Genomic DNA, 22,218 nt, shown 5'->3' on the forward strand with positions numbered 1-22,218 from the left:
AACTTACAACCCACCTAGTATAAAATATGTAGATCTAAGTATAGCAGAGGAGATGTCCAATAACAATGGCTAATTTTCACAGTGAACATGTTATGATTGGTCAATAATTTTGTGAAATCTATTCCACAGTGTAGACTTTTGTCTGGTTGGCTTTAGTACAACCATCACCATTTACCCGCATGACACCAATAGGCCTTCACTTAGGTGTCTCTGGCAACTATCTTGTCGACACCACTATTCAGTTTAGCACCAATATAAATACGTACAAGTGGTTGTTGCGGACAGTTGGCACATCATCACTAACCAGCAGGACACCAACGGACCTATACCTGGGTGATTGTGATATGATCAGCATCACCTTCCAACAGGACACCAACGGACCTATACCTGGGTGGTTGTGATATGATCAGCATCACCTACCAGTAGAGTACCGATGAAACAAGTGACTGGTTTACTGGAGCAACTATAACAAACTGCTAGACAGTACTACAAACGGGACGGACTTCCGAGTTACTATCGTATAGCCTTCACTAGCAGGATACCAATGAACCTTTGTTTTGAGGGGCTGTGGTATGGCCTGCAACCCTGACCCCAGGACACAAATACATGAAGCTTTCCTTGGTGACTAAGGCATGGCAAACACCACAGATCAATAGCACCAATAAACCTTTGTACTAGCAACTCTCTTGCCGACACCATTGTTTAGATTGGCACCAATATAACAGTAAAGTGGCTGTAGCAGACAGCTGGCCAGAACCACTTAACAATAGAGCACGAACGGAATTTCGTCTGGGTGACTTTGGAATAGCCAGCACCACAGAGCCACAAGGCACCAATGGAGTTTGGTCCAGGTGACTTTGCAACTGGCTTACTGATACAACTGCAACTGAGAGTTAGATGGAACTCACCGGCAGGGCATCAATGGACCTTCGTCTGGGTGTCTTTGGTATGGCCAGCACCACTTACAAGCAGGACACCAAGGGACCTTCGTCTGGGTGACTGTGGTATGGCCAGCACCATTTACCATCAGGGCACAAATAGACCTTCGTCTGGGTGTCTGTGGTATGGCCAGCACCACTTACCATCAGGGCATCAATGGACCTTCGTCTGGGTGTCTGTGTTATGGCCAGCACCATTTACCATCAAGACACCAATTCAGTTAAGTGTCTCTGGTACCACTATATAGTATGGCATCAATATAAATATGAACGACTGATTGTTAAAGACAGCATCACCTACCAGTAGGGCACCAATGGACATATATCTGGGTGGGTGGTTGTGGGCCAACAATGGACCTTCCTCTTGACCTCTACCTGCGTGACCATTGTGGCACCATAACCCTGAACCTTGGCACAGGTATGTCAAGACCATTGTGGCACCAAATAGACAGCTTTACAAGAAAACCTTGGATACAGGACAGATGGAATAGGCACATGGAATGATTACAGGACAGACAGGCCCTTTATTCACAACTTCAACAAAGGTATGCAAACTGACTAAAATAAGGGACAAATCAAACTTCTGAACTTCACATATGATCAAATATTTTTGAGGTCGCCCAAGAACAAATCATTTGCCCGTATACTGAACTGTTCGCATCACACCTCATTTCTTAATTAAATTGTTCCATGTTTGGTCAAAGTCTAAGAAACTGCATATGATTAGTCAGAATTCCAATGGTAGTCAGCCAATCAGAAATCACTTTCAAGTCCACTCAAAGTTTGCTGAGCCTTTCAGTCTGAAGACATTGTCTGTGAATTCATTCCTACATCCAACTCTACTATGGAACTGGAAAACAAAGATACATAAGACAGTATTTAGATTCCATTAAAATTGGGATATTCAGGAATATTAAAATGATATATGTCATGACACAAAAAAATGGTTACATACTTTTTCTACACCTGTACAGGTACAGAATGGTTACATACTTTTTCTACATCTGTACAGGTACAGAATGGTTACATACTTTTTCTGCATCTGTACAGGTACAGAATGGTTACATACTTTTTCTACATCTGTACATGTACAGAATGGTTACATTCTCTTTCAACACCTCTACAGGTACAGAATGGTTACATACTTTTTCTAAACCTGTACAGGTACAGAATGGTTACATACTTTTTCTACACCTGTACAGGTTCAGAATGGTTACATACTTTTAAACACCTCTGCAGGTACAGAATGGTTACATACTTTTTCTACACCTGTACAGGTTCAGAATGGTTACATACTTTTTCTACACCTTTACAGGTACAGAATGGTTACATACTTTTTCTACACCTGTACAGGTACAGAATGGTTACATACTTTTTCTACACCTGTACAGGTACAGAATGGTTACATACTTTTTCTACATCTGTACAGGTACAGAATGGTTACATACTTTTTCTACACCTCTACAGGTACAGAATGGTTACATACTTTTTCTACACCTGTACAGGTACAGAATGGTTACATACTTTTTCTACACCTGTACAGGTACAGAATGGTTACATACTTTTTTTACACCTGTACAGGTTCAGAATGGTTACCTACTTTTTCTACACCTGTACAGGTAAAAAATGGTTACATACTTTTTCTACACCTGTACGGGTACAGAATGGTTACATACTTTTTCTACACCTGTACAGTTACAGAATGGTAACATCCTTTTTCTACACCTCTACAGGTACAGAATGGTTACATACTTTTTCTACACCTTTTTCTACACCTGTACAGGTACAGAATGGTTACATACTTTTTCTGCACCTGTACAGGTTCAGAATGGTTACATACTTTTTCTACACCTGTACAGGTACAGAATGGTAACATCCTTTTTCTACACCTGTACATGTACAGAATGGTTACATACTTTTTCTACACCTGTGCAGGTAAGAGTTAAGGTACAGAATGGTTACATACTTTTTCTACACCTGTACAGGTACAGAATGTTGACATACTCTTTCAACACCTCTACAGGTACAGAATGGTTACATACTTTTTCTACACCTCTACAGGTACAGAATGGTTACATACTTTTTCTACAACTGTGCAGGTACAGAATGGTTACATACTTTTTCTACACCTGTACAGGTACAGAATGTTGACATACTCTTTCAACACCTCTACAGGTACAGAATGATACATACTTTTTTCTACAGTACCTTTTTCTCTACAGGTACAGAATGGTTAAGTACAGGTACTTTTTCTACACCTGTACAGTACAGAATGGTTACATACTTTTTCTATACCTGTAAGGTAAGTACAGATGGTTACATACTTTTCTACCTTACAGGTACAGAATGGTTACATCCTTTTTCACACCTGTACAGGTACAGAATGGTTACATACTTTTTCTACACCTGTACAGGTACTTAAGGTACAGAATGGTTACATACTTTTTCTACACCTGTACAGGTACAGAATGGTTACATACTTTTTCTACACCTCTACAGGTACAGAATGGTTACATACTTTTTCTACACCTTACAGGTACAGAATGTTGACATACTTTTTCTACACCTTACAGGTACAGAATGGTTACATACTTTTTCTACACCTTACAGGTACAGAATGGTTACATAGACAGGTACAGAATGGTTACATACTTTTTCTACACCTGTACAGGTACAGAATGGTTACATACTTTTTCTACACCTGTACAGGTACAGAATGGTTACATACTTTTTCTACACCTGTACAGGTACAGAATGGTAACATCCTTTTTCTACACCTGTACAGGTACAGAATGGTAACATCCTTTTTCTACACCTGTACAGGTACAGAATGGTTACATCCTTTTTCTACACCTGTACAGGTACAGAATGGTTACATACTTTTTCTACACCTGTACAGGTACAGAATGGTTACATACTTTTTCTACACCTGTACAGGTACAGAATGGTTACATACTTTTTCTACACCTCTACAGGTACAGAATGGTTACATACTTTTTCTAAACCTGTACAGGTACAGAATGGTTACATACTTTTCTACACCTGTACAGGTACAGAATGTGACATACTCTTTCAACACCTGTACAGGTTACAGAATGGTTACATACTTTTTCTACACCTGTGCAGGTACAGAATGGTTACATACTTTTTCTACATCTGTACAGGTACAGAATGGTAACATCCTTTTTCTACACCTGTACATGTACAGAATGGTAACATCCTTTTTCTACACCTGTACAGGTACAGAATGGTTACATCCGTTTTCTACACTGTACAGGTACGGAATGGTTACATACTTTTTCTACACCTGTACAGGTACAGAATGGTTACATACTTTTTCTACACCTGTACAGGTACAGAATGGTAACATCCTTTTTCTACACCTGTACAGGTACAGAGTGGTAACATCCTTTTTCTACACCTGTACAGTTACAGAATGGTTACATACTTTTTCTACACCTGTGCAGGTACAGAATGGTTACATACTTTTTCTACATCTGTACAGGTACAGGATTCTAACATCCTTTTTCTACACCTGTACAGGTACAGAATGGTTACATACTTTTTCTACACCTGTACAGGTACAGAATGGTTACATACTTTTCTACATCTGTACAGGTACAGAATGGTTACATACTTTTTCTACACCTGTACAGGTACAGAATGGTTACATACTTTTTCTACACCTGTACAGGTACAGAATGGTAACATCCTTTTTCTACACCTGTACATGTACAGAATGGTAACATCCTTTTTCTACACCTGTACATGTACAGAATGGTACATCCTTTTTCTACACCTGTACATGTACAGAATGGTTACATACTTTTTCTACACCTGTACAAGTAAGATCTAAAGTACAGAATGGTTACATACTTTTTCTATACCTGTATAGGTAAGAGTTAAGGTACAGAATGGTTACATAATTTTTCTACACCTGTACAGGTACAGAATGGTTTCATACTTTTTCTACACCTGTACAGGTTCAGAATGGTTACATACTTTTAAACACCTCTATAGGTACAGAATGGTAACATCCTTTTTCTACACCTGTACATGTACAGAATGGTTACATACTTTTTCTACACCTGTGCAGGTAAGAGTTAAGGTACAGAATGGTTACATACTTTTTCTATACCTGTATAGGTAAGACCTAAAGTACAGAATGGTTACATACGGTACTTTTCCACACCTGTATAGGTAAGAGTTTAAGGTACAGAATGATTACATACTTTTTCTACACCTGTACAGGTACGGAACGTTGACATACTTTTTCTACACCTGTACAGGTAAAAGTTAAGATACAGAATGGTTACATACCTTTTCTACACCTGTACAGGGAAGAGTTAAGAAACAGAATGGTTACATACTTTTTCTACACCTGTACAGGTAAAAGTTAAGATACAGAATGGTTACATACTTTTTCTATACCTGAACAAGTAAGAGTTAAGTTAAACAATAATTACATACTTTTTTCTAAACCTGTGCAGGTAACAGTTTAGCTACAGAATGATTACATACTTTCACAGGTGAGAAGATTGGGTGTGGAGGGGTGTATTCTTCCTCCCTATACAAGTCAGTCAGGTGAAGCCAAAGTCCATCACCTCCAACAGCTGCAAGTTGTTTACATATCTCCATGGCAACCTAGCAAAAACAAGTCAAGACAATATCTTTACACAGTATTCCTTTCCTTCAGTATTACTTTCCTTCCTTTACATTCAATATTGGTATGCATGTTATTTTAAACCTTTTCAAGTCAATATTGGTATGCATGTTATTTTAAACCTTTTCAAGTCAATATTGGTATGCATGTTATTTTAAACCTTTTCAAGTCAATATTGGTATGCATGTTATTTTAAACCTTTTCAAGTCAATATTGGTATGCATGTTATTTTAAACCTTTTCAAGTCAATATTGGTATGCATGTTATTTTAAACCTTTTCAAGTCAATATTGGTATGCATGTTATTTTAAACCTTTTCAAGTCAATATTGGTATGCATGTTATTTTAAACCTTTTCAAGTCTAATAGTTGGTCAAAAAGTCAATATTGGTATGCATGTTATTTTAAACCTTTTCAAGTCAATATTGGTATGCATGTTATTTTAAACCTTTTCAAGTCAATATTGGTATGCATGTTATTTTAAACCTTTTCAAGTCTAACAGTTTCTCAAAATCCTCTTAATAAAATAGTCCGAGATTTGCAAAAATAATAAATGTGCACATATGTCAAAATCATATCAGAACATGTATAGGTGTGAAAAAGCAAACAAATCCTTATCATTTACAGCTTTGTACATATCAACTATACAATACTGTAAACCAACAATTTGTATTCCATTTTAACAATTTTCTATGATGATATATTAATATCAATTCTAAAAGAAACTATATTACAGTGTATATTTTTTATAAAATCTGTGCAAAATTAAATTGCTTACAAAAATGTATTGGTTCATGATATGTAAGTCTATTCCTTTCAAACTTGTTACCTGTTGTAGAGGTTTTGGCTGACGTGAACTGAGGTAGGAGACACACACACAGAGGATTTTGTCCAGACAACTCCCAGACAGGTCCAGCTGTAAATTCAATACAATGACAGTTATTCACAGAGGTCTTTCTTAATTTACCTCTTTGGAGATTATCTTTTTACTTATTATCCTAAATGCTAAATGTGTTCATGAATTTAACCTTAACTGAGTTATATCAGAACATTATAAACAAAACAATATCTGCCAGCGAGATTCCACATTAGATATCATGGTCATTAGATTGAAGAAATGAAGTGAACCATCGAGATTTTTTATATGGATTATTTTAAATGAAAACAATTTTAATGTCATAATGAGCACTTTCTTCTTTTATTTTTTCACTCATCTAGATATGAAATAAAAACAAAATTCAATCACATCTGACCATTTCATGTAGCTCATACTAAATGTAGTGGGACATTTTTAGAGCAACAATTTAATTTAGTGCATAAAGATTGTAGTCTTTTGTCTAGATAAAGTAGCTATTCTATATCTGTACCTGTTTGGTAAGGCTTCCGAGAACCTGGAGAGCTTGCTGTTGTAATCTACAGCTAACTGTGTATATGTAAGCCTGACCAGCATGTGAGCTGAAACAAAAGCTCATAAATACACAGTCAAACCTAATTTAACTCTTAAATCATCGTAAAAGTTAACCAAGTATTTAAGTCCAGTGTCTTGAATATAATTATATACCATCTGATTTAAAGTTAAGGCAGGAGCAGAAAATACAATTTGTGCTGAGCAGGAACTTTGAGTTTTCAAATTTTAAAAGTTCAAATGTAGATAATAACAAGAGTATTAATGTATTATGGAATTCATTGAACAAGTTCTACAACTTGATCTATAAAATAAGCTCTATGTTTTTACAAAATAAAGAGTGTTGTATTGGCATATTCTATCTTACCAACTCTCATCAAACCAAGGCAATATCTACATACAACCAGTCAATTTGCCTTCTCTATATTTTTCATTTGTTTCAGTGATTATTAAAATGAGTCACACTCCTCTGTAATGTTGTACCTGATATGTGACTGTTTGTCCAGAAAACTTGTAATGACAGGCAGTACATCCTTCATCACCCGCTGTTTAAGGAAATCACCACTTGTACAGATCATCACGGACAGAACCTCCAGGGCCTGGTAGGAATAACCAGTGACAGTTATTTAAAAAATGACTGATCAAAATCAAAGTGAGGAAGGGCTTTGTAGGGCATATGTAGTGCAACTTTCCCATAGAATTTTACATGACTAACTAGAACTTAAGCCAATGGTTTACTAATGCCCCTGCCCGCTACCCCTTCTTTGATACCATAGCAACCAAATTATTCCCATTATATTTCCATGTTAAAAATATTTCATAAGTTGACTGATCATAATTATTGAGAAGAAGAGAGTAACAAGTTTTGATGTGAATAATCACCACAGAGTAGGAAAGACTAGATATATCTATGGTAACTTTTTGTGCTGGTAATTTAACGAGAAATGGTTATCATTGTGTTTTTTTGAAGAATCTAAATCAACATCAAAATTGAAGTGGCTAGAAAAGTAAAAACAAAATTCTCACAGACACATTGTAATATCAATGGACATTTGATGAAGATTATAGGCCACAACAACCTATTTAATTCAATGACACGCTTTTATTTTGTCACTCAATTGAACCAATGACAAAATATATACCGGTACTCCTATGATTGATAAAGGCATTCACACATCCTATAGACCAATGATACTGCTGTTTCCACTTCCATCAAAATAATATCAACATATTGAAATTACTTGATATATGACATGTTTGTATGACCCTTGAGGTATCTGAAAATAGCTATTAGACTTCTAAAATATTTAAATGACAAGGGTCAAATAGATGTCTTGCAAGGTAAATATGCTGATTAAATTTGATACTTGCCTTTTTAATGACCAATTTTTCTTCATCAATAAATCTTGTACTGAAGGGGACCCAGACTTCATGTAGCAGAGGCAACAACTCATCTATAAACACACATCATCAAACAGGGCTCACATCAGATCATTGGTGGATCATACAACTTGATATCTCCTAAATATACAGTCTGACAGGTGATTTAAATACATAATGTTATAATATTTTTGCTGATCAATATTCTTTTGTAATGCTGGAACACATCTGGGTTCATTATAAATGGTATATCCTAATTATAAAAGGATAACCTTCATCTTTTCTTCATCTGATAAAGTTTTTTTCAGGAATACAAACATAAAGTATTTTGCCTCAATATCATATTTGACCTTGACCTACTTGTGTGACCTGCGAGAGCTTGACATGCTTGACTGATGGTGTCTAGTACCAGAATCCGTAGCCGTGCATTGTGAGAAGACAGAAGATGCTTACAGCGCATCATTACCTGTAAAAGACCAAATATATCCCTATCGCTAGTATCCATTTATCAATCCATTGTAACAGAAGAGGAGAAAATGTACCGGCCAGACCAGGGTTTGAACCTGGGACCTCCAAACACTAGCCGAATGTTCTACCAATTGAGCTACTTGGTCGCCAATGATTGACCCATCCTCGATACTCCAGGGGTTACTATAACTTACATTATATCCACCCCTGGACTATCTTAGAGTAAACCTGGAGGCAACAGAACAGAACAGGTAATTAAGTCCTTTGGTGTACATTAAAAGAGCTGTATAACTGTACACTGTGGTTGACTGTGTCGCTTTAAAGTTAAGCATTGCTCTCTGTAGTCTTCAAAAGAAATCTTTGAAGGCCTGTGATTGGTTCAGATGTTTTTCTACTAAACTGCCTTCAGTTTTGCTATGAGACAGTCCAGGGGTGGATATAACATCAGTAATAGTAACCCCTGGAGTATCCAGGATGTGATTAACCTTGTCCAATTCCAAAAACCATACAAGAAGCCTCATGTTTGCCATTATTTCTAATGGGTAAACTAATTTGATATTGTCAATAGTGAGTTCTTCAAGAACAAAATCATGCAGGATATAATTGTAAAATCCTAATATGAAAAAAAAAAGTATTTTTTAATTTTGAACAGCTCACCTGTTTCAGGAACTTGATAAAATTTGGTTCAGAGTTATCTCCCTTTGCATTTTCATGTATTGTGTCTGTCTCGTCAATGACATCGTTATCTGTGATATCATCCTCGGTAACGTCCCCACTGGCCATCCTCTTCTGCTCACAATAGTTCAGTATAAAGGGCAGGAGTGGTGTTCCTTTATTAGATTGTTCTGATTCTTGTTTATCAGCTGTCCCTCCACTCTACCAAAATGAGGAAAACATGTAGCACATTTGTGGTGACAAATGTGGCTCCCCTATAAGTGCCTTGGTGTCTACTTATAGACCAAATTCACCCTGGTACAACTATCACTACATGTACATTATTTCATAGGGTATATGTCTGAATTACAGATGCATGTTGAAGTACTAGTAAAATTTTATTCTGATTATTAGATCTTAAGATACCTCAACCAAAGAGAAATATTTTTATTGGTTTGTATCATAACTTGACCTCATTTGTCTAGAAAACATCAACACTTGGTAGGAGGCCTTTACGATTAACTAAATATGTGATCAATTGATGTGACAGTTCTCTGTGATAGAATTCCTTGTGGAACATGTAAGCATTTGACAGGAGTCATTTCAAAATTTCATATTCACAAACCTTGACTGTAGGGAACCATCTGACAATGGCTTTGGCTAGTTCGTGTAACACTCCCATAAATAACACTGCTTGTTCTATGTGGTGGTCGTCCAGTACGTCCAAAATCTGGAACAAGGGAGGCCATTTATATCATGGATATCTAAGAATGATGGGCAATGGTTTGACAGGTTTGTTTTGCTGCTTTTAACATTTTATTAACTGAACTATTAAATTGAGATTTGGTAACCCCAAGCATCCATTAGCTTAAAGAACAGATGATGGATTACTTGGCATTACACAAAGGGAAACAACTCTGAAAAATACTGATACCAGTTTCAAACAATCAGAAACCGAAAATGAAGTAGAAATAGCTATTACTCTAGAAAAATGAAATACTAGGTCTGGCACCATAAAATGTTTTTACCTATGTCTATGTAAAATCATATACTTGAGTAAAAACATAACTGTCTGAAAACAGTTTTATGGTGCCGGGCCCTGATATCATACTGACACAGAGTTAAAAACAATCTGTAGGATTAAGGTATCAGAAGTTACGTACCTCCTGTATGGTATCATCTATCAGGGTTAGGAGATCACTATTACTGTACTGCAGCATGACCTTCAAAACTAGAGGACTGTGTTGGTTGTCATGGAAATGGCGAAGTCTCAGAGAAATGGCATTAACCAGATAATCAGCATTTTCCTGGATCAGTTCAGCGATGGAGCTATCGGGAAAAACAGGGAACAGAAAAAACATCATGACATTCTTGTTTGGAATTGATCGCCATTTTTGATAGATGAGAAAGCATTACAAAGATATATCAGACTTTTAATATTATACCAGTATAGCTCATAAAACTTGAGTGATGTTTTCTTGGGAGATCATCAGACTTACCTGTAATTACAGGCTGTACAGGTCTTACATATTGATGGACTTACCTGTAATTACAGGCTGTATAGGTGTTACATATTAATTCACTTACCTGTAATTACAGGCTGTACAGGTCTTACATATTGATGGACTTACCTGTAATTACAGGCTGTATAGGTGTTACATATTAATTCACTTACCTGTAATTACAGGCTGTACAGGTGTTACATATTAATGGACTTACCTGTAATTACAGGCTGTACAGGTGTTACACAGTGAGATGTAAGCGGAGGTACTGATAACAGCTGTATTGTCACCTAGCTTCTCCAACAATGGGTACAGAGTCTGCATCAACAAGGGTAGATAACTCCTGCCTAGTACCTAGGATATACAATTAGTTATTTACTCTTTATCACCAATGTCACTTAAACAATTTGGAATAATAAAGTACCAATACTGTAAATTTTAAACACATAAACATATGCAAATTGATTGGAAACAGGTTAATCCAAGGGTATACATGTTATCTCCAGAGAGACTGCAATATTTATTTGATAAAAAAATAATTTCATTTCCAAGCATAAATAATATTAAGACAACGTTACCTTAGCGAATATTCCTAGTCCTTCCAGTAGTACACATGTGAGAACAATGTTCCTGTTGTACACACTGACGCTGTCCTCATTGGAAACTAGAGTTATGGCCCTTAGTGTACTTCCTGGCAACTGGTCCTGTTTCCCACTTTTCTCTGTGGCCGTGGTCACCAGGTAAAAGTTTCCAGGGTATAAATATTCTTCCACCAACATGCTGTGATATGATAATGTTTTAATTATATTAAGCTTTAAGCTATCCTACTTTTCCCTCTAAAATTCTTGATCAGAAATATACATTCATCTTTGTATAAATACAACACAGATTATGTTACATGAACACTTAGCAAGAGTTCAACCTAATTTTTTTCCTCAAATTCTAAGAAATAGCATAGAGCCTGTTACTCACATGACAAATCAAAACATTAAAGTAGATATCACTCCGACATAAAAGGCTGAATAACCAATTATTTTTCAGGAATGATATTTTCGAGATTTCGCAGTACATTGCTTTAATCATAAAACTTTGATCTGAGAAATGTTAATGATTTAATCATATCGGCATGTGCCCTTTAAGCAAGATCACAAAAATTTAGCTAGAACATATTTTTCTTGCTTTTTAGCTAAAATCACGAAAATGTTCACCTACAAAAATAATCTGCTATATGGTAATAAGCTTCAAGTCTGACGCCCATACCTAATAGTACTCCTGCGTTGTTCATCAGCCACTGATGAATCCTTAGGTAAGCCTGTTTTCTCTGAAAATAAATCAGAAGTTGATATATAAAAAAATAGCTCATATCTCGATGCAATAAGTAAAGCCAGCAAAATGAAGCTTCCAAGAAAAAGATCAGCATATCCTAAAGTTCATTATACCTCTAACACAAATCACATCACACAGTGTGTCATAAGCATTATATGTGTTTTACAATAAGTGTATTTTAATGAATGTGGCCTTTTCTTTAAATAAATCACCTGGTGATTTTAGGGACATCTTTAAATTACTGTTCTGTTGTTTATGCAGGATTCACTTGATTTATTTAGTATTCCTTTAGAATTTTTAGACATGTGTATTCCGCCCGTATTTCTGTTTCAATAAGATATGGAGTTGATTGGTTCTTACCTGTAGTTCCGCTGATGATGTCGTTCAGTATGAGGAAGGCCTGAGGTCTGTAGGCCATTGATGTATGGGTGATATCTAGTACCTGATCCACCAGTAATGGCGTGCTACCTGTCAATCATCATTGATGATTACAGATCAAAAAATCTTATCAACATTTACAGGTGAAAACATCATCAACGGTTACAGGTGAAAACATCTCATCAACAGTTACAGGTGAAAACATCTCATCAACAGTTACAGGTGAAAACATCTCATCAACAGTTACAGGTCAAAACATCATCAACGGTTACAGGTGAAAACATCATCAACAGTTACAAGTGAAAACAATATATCAACAGTTACAGGTGAAAACATCATCATCAGTTACAGGTGAAAACAATATATCAACAGTTACAGGTGAAAACATCATCAACAGTTACAGGTGAAAACATCATCAACAGCCACAGATGAAAACAATATATCAACAGTTACAGGTGAAAACATCATCATCAGTTACATGTGAAAACAATATATCAACAGTTACAGGTGAAAACATCATCAACAGTTACAGGTGAAAACATTGTCAACAGTTACAAGTGAAAACATGATCAACAGTTACAGGTTAAAATATTATCAATAGTTACAGGTGAAAACATCATCAACAGTTACAGGTGAAAACATCGTCAACAGTTGCAGGTGAAAACATTGTCAAAAGTTACAGGTGAAAACATGATCATCAGTTACAGGTGAAAACATCATCAACAGTCACAAGTGAAAACATCATCAACAGTTACAGGTTAAAATATTATCAATAGTTACAGGTGAAAACATCATCAACAGTCACAAGTGAAAACATCATCAACAGTTACAGGTTAAAATATTATCAATAGTTACAGGTGAAAACATCATCAACAGTTACAGGTGAAAACATCATCAACAGTTACAGGTGAAAACATCATCAACAGTCACAGGTGTAAATATTATCAATAGTTACAGGTGAAAACATCATCAACAGCCACAGGTGAAAACATCATCAACAGTCACAGGTGAAAACATCATCAACAGTCACAAGTGAAAACATCATCAACAGTTACAGGTTAAAATATTATCAACATCACAGGTGAAAACATCATCAACAGTTACAGGTTAAAATATTATCAATAGTTACAGGTGAAAACATCATCAACAGTCACAAGTGAAAACATCATCAACAGTTACAGGTGAAAACATCATCAACAGTCACAAGTGAAAACATCATCAACAGTTACAGGTTAAAATATTATCAATAGTTACAGGTGAAAACATCATCAACAGTTACAGGTGAAAACATCATCAACAGTTACAGGTGAAAACATCATCATCAGTTACAGGTGAAAACATCATCAACAGTCACAAGTGAAAACATCATCAACAGTTACAGGTTAAAATATTATCAACAGTTACAGGTGAAAACATCATCAACAGTTACAGGTGAAAACATCATCAACAGTCACAAGTGAAAACATCATCAACAGTTACAGGTTAAAATATTATAATCAAAGTTACAGGTGAAAACATTATCAACAGTTACAGGTGAAAACATCATCAACAGTTACAGGTGAAAACATCATCAACAGTCACAAGTGAAAACATCACACAGTTACATGTGTTAAAGAATATCAACAATTATACCAAACTAGAAATGTCTGTAATGACATAAATACCACCACCCCGATATGTAATCGGTTCAGGACATGACAGGAGAGATCACTAAGTACTGCCATGGAAGGGACAGGATGGTACAGACACATGATTAACATCAGAACTTATTACCGTAGTGTCCTAGGCATTGACAAGCTTGCTGTAGTTGTTTGTAGATCCGAGTGTCATTAAAATGCTTGAAGTATTTCCGTAGTGGTAGGACATTTGGTGAAGTATCAGGATTTAGGGCACTCGCTCCTATAACATGGAAAACAAGACATTTGTAAGACACTGATTCAATAATTTCTCTTTCCAGAAAGATAGTTTTTAAATTGCTTTGATTTATAAACATGTACAATCATTTCAATAAATTCTGTAAAAAAATTATTTATAATTAGTTTTTTTATTAATTATTATAATTTCCTAAACAAATATGATTTCAGAGTCTTAATTTTTTTTTTTTTTTAAATCTTGTGTTGACCATGCAACCAAGATGTTTCGCTTTGGTTAAGATATTTCTATCTTACTGACAGACCCATAAATGATTCTAAAAGTTTCTTGGATCTTGAGTTACTAACCATCACCAGTGATAGTGGTGCGCTCCTCCACTATCCTTATATCACTGTAATCCATCTCCAGGACTTGGACGAGTGACATCAGAAGTTTACGTCCGTGGGAGAGCATCAGACTGTCAATCTGGTCCCCTGTTCAGAAAGGGCAACACATTTTATACTTTAAACCAACGCTTTTCTGCATGCAACTACTTTTGAGAATTTCACGATCCAAGTTATTTTGAGAAAGTTTATCTCTACAAATTAATTTCTACAGCATTTAGACTAATATGAATTTCATCATTGCAAATTTGGAAAGCGCAAATTTAATAGCCATGATAGAAACTGGTTTAAAGTAGTCTTTTTCTTGTTTTATTGTTAGAATGTTCAAATTAACATCTTTTATTTTATTTTCTGATCCCTCACATCCAGCACACTATCTCAAGGATTTGATTCAGGACAAACTAAAAATGTCTGTATTCAAAGTCATAAATGACCCTGCTTCTACATGAAATCTGTACTGGATGTGATGGAATGGAACAGAATAAGATAAGACAGCATGGTGGTTAAGACTACATTTTGTCCATCTTATGTTTGAGCCATAAAATAAGATTCAAAGTGAAAATAGTTCAAAAGAAACATGATATGAAGTATAACTGTACCTAGGAGTTCTAGGTAACCAACCAGCAGCTGAACCACAAACAACTTCTCCTCTTCATCTGAAACAACAAAGGCACTTCACGTCACCCTTGTGACAACATATCTTGGTAATATATTGATAACCAGCACTTAAGGGAATAATATTAATTAAGTATTTTCACCAGGTCAATAAAATTTGATGACATGAAAATACTAGTAACCTGCATGTAAACATATTTCTTACACTTCTAGTAAATCAATACCTCTGTAATCTAATGAGAGAAAACATTACAATTTGACCTTTCAATTTTTTGTAAAGATTAGAAACCATTTTAATATAAAATACCTGTGGTGTTCATTTGTCGAGGAAGAGACATTGAAAGACCATACAGATTCTCTTCCAACATCTCCACCAGGGGGCGACACTGTTTCCCATCGAGTGAGGCGGCAAATTTATCCAATCCCTGTCGGCTATGTGTGGCCACCTTTGGGTAGTCGTCTCCAAGACGACCGACCAACACAGCCAAGAGATCAGACACACTCTCTTCTAGACTCCTACAACATTGGAAGACAAGATTTGTGATTATTTTAAAATTCAATCTATGCTAAATAATCTGTCAATGCAAAAAAGATATCTTGTCTTCATTTCTATCTATGTATTGAGACAGTGTCAGAACTAAGCTAGATTGACACTGATTGCTGCAAAAGATATTCATGTTTTGTGCTCGTGAAAAGTTTTACCGAAGTTACTGGATTGTGAAATGGCTCTCATATAATCAAACTTTGAAAGGCACATTTTACTCACCCTCGACAGTGGAGCAGCATGTTTCTGACCCAATCAAGCTATGAATAGTACATTTTTCTATGTCTATGACCTATACTAACCCTCGACAGTGGAGCAGCATGTTTCCGGCCCAATCCACCAGAGCCAGTCTCACTTTCCAGCTCGAGTGACTCCTCACCTTGGTCACTTGTTTTACTATCACAGCCAACTTTGACCCTGTAGCTTTTATCCAATCAGTGTTTCTCTGGACCACCAAGCTCTCAAGTTTGGAATTTGCTATAATAATCAAAAGAACCAAACATTTTAAGAAGCTGTGATTTAATTACATGAATGTCCCAGACATTAAAAGGGGAAACTTAACTTCAGCATCATCATTCCTTCTCCTAATATACAGTTCCATAACAATGACACAATTGGAAAGTTCATAGTAACAAGGTGGTTTAAATGTATGTTGTATACCATTCATAGATATCAACTCTATCTCAAGGCTATGGTGACTGAATGGTTAAGGTGTCAGTAATTCTAACAAGTGCCTAGATATACAGTGTGGCCTTGACCTGTTTATACTGACCTTTCACATTGTGACCTTGATGTTTGGTTTTTGATTGACTCTCTGTGACCAGCACATCATCCAGTACCAACCTCATATACTTTGTAAGAAGGTCCAGGGCTGTCTGAAATTAGAACCATTAACTAAACATATAACCTGGAGAGTAATGTCATAATAAACTTAGTGAGCAGCTCTAGGACTGTCTGAAATTAGATACATTATAGAGGGGAAGGGTCAGTGGCTCTAAAGCATAGGTAAATATTATTATATATTTAGTAAGAATGTCAATGACAGTCTAAAAGAATAACTAAATTATGTAATCAGAGAGATATAAAGTCAGAATCTCTACATCTACTCAACATCATTTAACTTCGTGAGAAGGGCTGGGATCCAGGACCATCCATACAAGGTCAAGGTCAGAAATTCTAAACTTATAACTTCCGTTACAATTATTCTAAAGTCCATAAAGATAACAATAGCCATACAAAAGTAAATGTTTGGATTTTCATTTTCAACTAGGTAAAGAAACCAGACAGGAAATGCAGCTATGTACATGTATTTAATTATTTATTGAACTTTAGGGTCTGTATGAAAATACACTGGAAATAGACAAGTAAATCACTTATTTTGAGTGAATTAAAATGTAATAATAATTCATGCTTGTAAAAAATAGAAGAAAGCCTCCAGATATTTTCGTTCTTGTCACTTGTTGAGTATTAAGAGAATGAGTTCCAGGACACACACCTGTATTATGGCCTGTCCTTGATGAGTATCACAGCTGATCAGGCGACCCAATGTGATGGTGACTCCAGGAAGGAAGGAAGCCAGCGTATCCCCCAGCTTCACTCTCATACTGGTACAATCTGAAATAAGCTCAGAGTTACAAAAACTTCAAAAATCCAATTAAAGCAATATATTCATCATTTTCTCCTCTACATAGAGTCAGATACTTTTATATAGACTTTAAGGTTATTTGATAGGGAATTAATTCAACAAATTGATCAATGTTTAGTTTTAAAAATTTGAGAAACATTTTTCCATAGTTTTCTTTTTTTTTTATTATCCAACAACGCAATTTCTTTTCTTTGCTGCTTTATCTTTACCAAACAACTTGCTATAAACATTTTTATAAAAAACTCACAGTTCCTGTCTTCTTGACAGAGCTCTATGAGAAATCTCAGAGCAGCCATTTTCAATGGCCTCAGTCTTTCTTGGTCAGCAAGATTTAGTAACATTGATACAGCATGTCCTAACACTGGCAGACTTCCCACAGCAAACAGGTTCTCTATGATGCTGTAATACAATCAAAGTACTGAAAGTACTGATGATTATAGATAGTCATTGATACAAGTTCTCTGTGATGATGATTGCTAGATACTGATTCAGATTTTTTATGATGCCATAATGCAATTAAAGTACAGAACTTAACAAAGACAATTTAGCTGCTGTGTTGGTAGGAGTTTAAGAATTACATCACATTTAAAAAATATTTTATACTTACTTGAAGTCGGAACTCTTCAGTAGTGATAACAGCATCTGAACAACAGCTAGCTTCAGCTCCTCTGATAAATCTGGCACTAAATGATAAAAAACATCAAACAGTGAAATAATTGGTATCAAGGTCTATTCAACAGTTATCAGTTTAGACTCTTATATTACTGAGCAAAGTTTTAAAAGCTTAATGTAGTTAATCCCAATTTTCTTACAGTGACTGCAATACGCAATCCCCACACAAAAAATGAAAATGGATCGTAACTCCTGAAGCATCCAAACTGATAAGCTTGCTAATTAAATACATGGGTATTTTATTGCTTCTAGAGGTGAATTATTCTTTTCCCTCAGTCATTCCATTTTCATGAGTTACATCTAAACTTAGGTTTTACTTTATATTAGCCTTTATTATTTTACCTTTGGATGGATCCCTTGGGTCACTAAGTGCCATACAAGCAGTATTGAAGATATCTAGAAACATGTCCCATCGTGTGACACAACTACGAGACAATACATACTCCATACACTGGTAAATATCAACGTACAGCTCCTCACCACTGAAATAGTTAACACACATCAACCGAAAGTCAATAACTGTCTACTGGTTAGCTGATCAGCAGGGACTGTGATGTCCGAGGGGTTAAGATGTCCTGACATATTACCACAAACCTTCCACCGCTGGGTTGCGAGTTCAAATTCCATGTGGGGCAGTTGCAAGGTACAACAAACCTGGCTTGTCATTTAATGACCCTGGCTTTCAAAAGGATGCTAAACTTATAAAACCAAGGATAGCTCCGGACCTGTAGTTTATCAAACAGTAGAATATAACCCATTTCTATATAGGTATATGCAACTTTATATGATGTATTTTACAATCAATGTGCAACCAAAAGAATGGAGGCTGGTGTATGTGAAGTTGATTTATTAATATTTTTTCTGGTTTATGGTATCAAACATTGGTTTTGGTTTTATCATTTTAATGTCTTATGAACAGCCAGGGTAATTTAAGGACGTGCCAAGTTTGTTGGTGGAGCAAAGCCGGAGTGCCCAGAGAAAAACTACCGACCAGTATCTGGCAACTGCCCCACATGGGGTTCAAACTCGTAACCAAGAGGTGGAAGGCTTGTCTGGACATCTTAACTAATTGGCCACCATGGACCCTATCTGAGTATATACAATTTATGTCTTACATTTTTCTCGTCTAACAGGAAATAGAATACAACCGAGTGTGTTTACTATACTTACTATTTTTTCTCCTGTTTGAGTATTATCCGGAGAGGAAATAGAACATATTCCTGTAACTCCTGCATATACTTCCTCTCCAGACCATTCAGTGCCTTGGAAAGAGCAGAAACATTTTCCCGAGTATGTTCCCTGGTAAGCTGGACACATATTGGACGGAGACGTTCAAAAAGTCCAGACTTCAACATGCTACTCATGGTTTAACTTATCATCCAAAATTACTCTGTAATGACAAACAAGAGATGCCATAGCATTAAGAATAAATGTAATAGACCATAAAAGCTTATAGAATATTCAAGTTAAAATGATATCTTCAACTAAATCTGGCGAGGTACAGTCTACAGGGAAGGGCTTTTTCAGTACTTTGGGAATAGGGCCTGTTGCTTTGAATTTGGGAAAATGTGCGACAAAACCAAGATTTGGAAAAAAAAAAAAAAATGAAATATGAAATAAAGTATAATGAATAGGACTATCCATTCCAATGTACTTTTCTGTAGAAAATACACAAGTATTTAAAGCCTTAACCAACTAACCATGAGTTCATCAAAAATTTTTAATAGTTTTACTGTAACATATGTACAGCAGTAGCACTCACTAATCAGATCCTGAGCCATCTGATGGTTCCATTGGTATAATCAAAGTCATTATCATATGTACAAAAGTACAGTACATATTACATATGAACAGGGAATAAAGTAGCCCTAAAAGTATATTTTTGACCCTCAAACATCAAACATTTGTATTTGACCCTGGAGTTTGAAGCACACATCTAATTATCCTATAATTTGACTCTCCATATTTCTGAGAAATGGCTATTTAGCTTCTGATACTGCTAAAGTCATGGTTCAACTGACCTGTATGAGTGATGATTTTACCACTTATAACACTGGGCATGTGAGCTTTATCAAAGACACATACTCAGTTTCTGTTGTTATATAGATTGATAAACAATTGTAAGTACGTATACATATATCACATTTCTCTCATACCTACACGTGTAATACTGGCTGGTCTGGGGCAATACAGCTCATGTGGCCTGAGGCTGTATTGCATGGATACCCATGCAATAAAGCCTCATGACGTCACAGCGTCAACAAAATCACTATTTTCTAGGTACAATTTTTTTTCAGAAACTAGACTGGATTAACTTTAAAAGATACTAACAACAGGATTTGTGTTGAAAATATCATGCAATTTTCACGTATGGAGAACTTGCAGTCGCGTTTTTTCAAATTTATTTCAAAATGGCGGAAAATCATAGTAGTAAAATTGCAATAAAAAGTCGAAGTATGAGAGAAAAATACTCTTTCATACGTGGATACATTGTATATGAAGGATACGGATATTCTACTCTTGGATAGAATAATCCTATTCTTCATATCCACACATGAAAGAGTCTTATATAACGTAATTAAACACTCTCTTAATTTTGATTTAAGCATTGATGTCACTATTTTTTAATTTTATCGGGGTATGAAAAAAAAATTGTTTGCAAACTGTGTGAATCCGCATTCACAAAAGTTTGCAAACATTTTTTTTTTCACAACCCGATTTGAAAAAATCAATACTTATAATTAATTTTATACTCTATTTGATAAAATGAAGTACGTTTATATGTAACATTATAGTGGTTTTTCAAGGGATTCTTTTTTCCGAATCAATACGCAATGTCAATGTCTCTATTGTGACGTCACGATAACGTCGGGGTTTCGCACCATTCTCGGATTTTTTTTTATAGCGGTATGCAAAAAAAATATTGGCCAATCAGAAAGCCAGATTTGGTATGAAAACAAAGAAAAATTAATTACATTAAATATGAAACAACTTTTAACTGCAATTTAATTACAAGATATAATTTCATTAAACTTGTTTAAAATTGTATTAGCTTGATCTAATAAGCTAAAAGGTGCATTTAACTGTTTCAAATAATTACGCTTATTATGAAACCTTCTCAAGCCCTTGAAATTTTGATGCCTTGAAATAACATTATGCATTTGATTTGTACAGAACTAATGGATAATACTTAGTACAAATAGTAATTTTAATCTAGGGGAGATAATTTAGTATAACTAAGAATAATCAGCTTAAAAACATCTTATAAAATCTTGACTGTAATATATAAAAACATAAAAGCAAGTTCCTGGTATATAACTTTACAAAAATATCTGTATGTACACTCTGTATATATTTACATATAATATACTGTAGATCAACATTGCAAATTTTACAATGTGACGTTCTGTCAAAAAACGCATAGATATCTACCTGGTAAAAAATATTCCATTTTACTTTATGTAAATATATGGGTTGACCTTTACCATTGAAACATAGAATGTGCGTAAAGATCTGTAAACTAAGATGGAAATGCTATAGAAACTGATCAAACAATATTCACCAGTTCATGCTTATTCCAATGGGCGCAGACATCTTTGTTTTTATAAATTTAGAATCAACTATGAAATCGAAACGAAAATAAAGGAACTAATTTATCAGTGCAAAATTATTGCTTAAATACTTAATATCGTTAATTTTCTTTAATTTATTTCTTTTAAATGCGTGTTTTAAATTTTTTTAGTGAATATGTATCTTTATTGTTGTTAAATAATCT

The 22,218-nt window shown here is 35.3% G+C and overlaps 1 protein-coding gene across 1 annotated transcript; it reads right to left on the reverse strand.

The window, feature by feature from the left end:
• Positions 1-1,473: 1,473 nt before the first annotated feature.
• Positions 1,474-22,077, reverse strand: LOC138321211 (TELO2-interacting protein 1 homolog). Its single transcript, XM_069264725.1, has 26 exons — positions 22,006-22,077; positions 19,614-19,833; positions 18,786-18,925; positions 18,379-18,454; positions 18,019-18,170; positions 17,622-17,740; positions 16,899-17,001; positions 16,429-16,603; positions 15,890-16,098; positions 15,567-15,623; positions 14,932-15,057; positions 14,486-14,611; positions 12,695-12,802; positions 12,269-12,329; positions 11,587-11,788; positions 11,226-11,362; positions 10,670-10,835; positions 10,132-10,236; positions 9,510-9,728; positions 8,745-8,850; positions 8,376-8,458; positions 7,488-7,603; positions 6,967-7,054; positions 6,429-6,515; positions 5,460-5,582; positions 1,474-1,788 (listed from the first exon to the last, which is right to left on the reverse strand). Exons 2-26 carry the CDS (start codon positions 19,805-19,807, stop codon positions 1,705-1,707), a joined length of 3,162 nt encoding a protein of 1,053 aa, XP_069120826.1. The 5' UTR covers positions 19,808-19,833; positions 22,006-22,077; the 3' UTR covers positions 1,474-1,704.
• Between the last annotated feature and the right edge of the window lie 141 nt (positions 22,078-22,218).

This window comes from Argopecten irradians, chromosome 1 (assembly GCF_041381155.1).
Source record: "Argopecten irradians isolate NY chromosome 1, Ai_NY, whole genome shotgun sequence".
NCBI lineage: Eukaryota > Metazoa > Mollusca > Bivalvia > Pectinida > Pectinidae > Argopecten > Argopecten irradians.

What these genes read in the sequence shown, in the direction of transcription:
- LOC138321211 (XM_069264725.1), bottom strand. Translation starts at nt 19,807, where the DNA reads ATGAGTAGCATGTTGAAGTCTGGACTTTTTGAACGTCTCCGTCCAATA. An exon ending in TGGTTACCTAGAACTCCTAG is followed by an intron (nt 15,058 to 15,566) that starts GTACAGTTATAC and finishes CTTTCTGAACAG; the next exon opens with GGGACCAGATTGACAGTCTG. An exon ending in GACAAACAGTCACATATCAG is followed by an intron (nt 7,055 to 7,487) that starts GTACAACATTAC and finishes CTTTTGTTTCAG; the next exon opens with CTCACATGCTGGTCAGGCTT.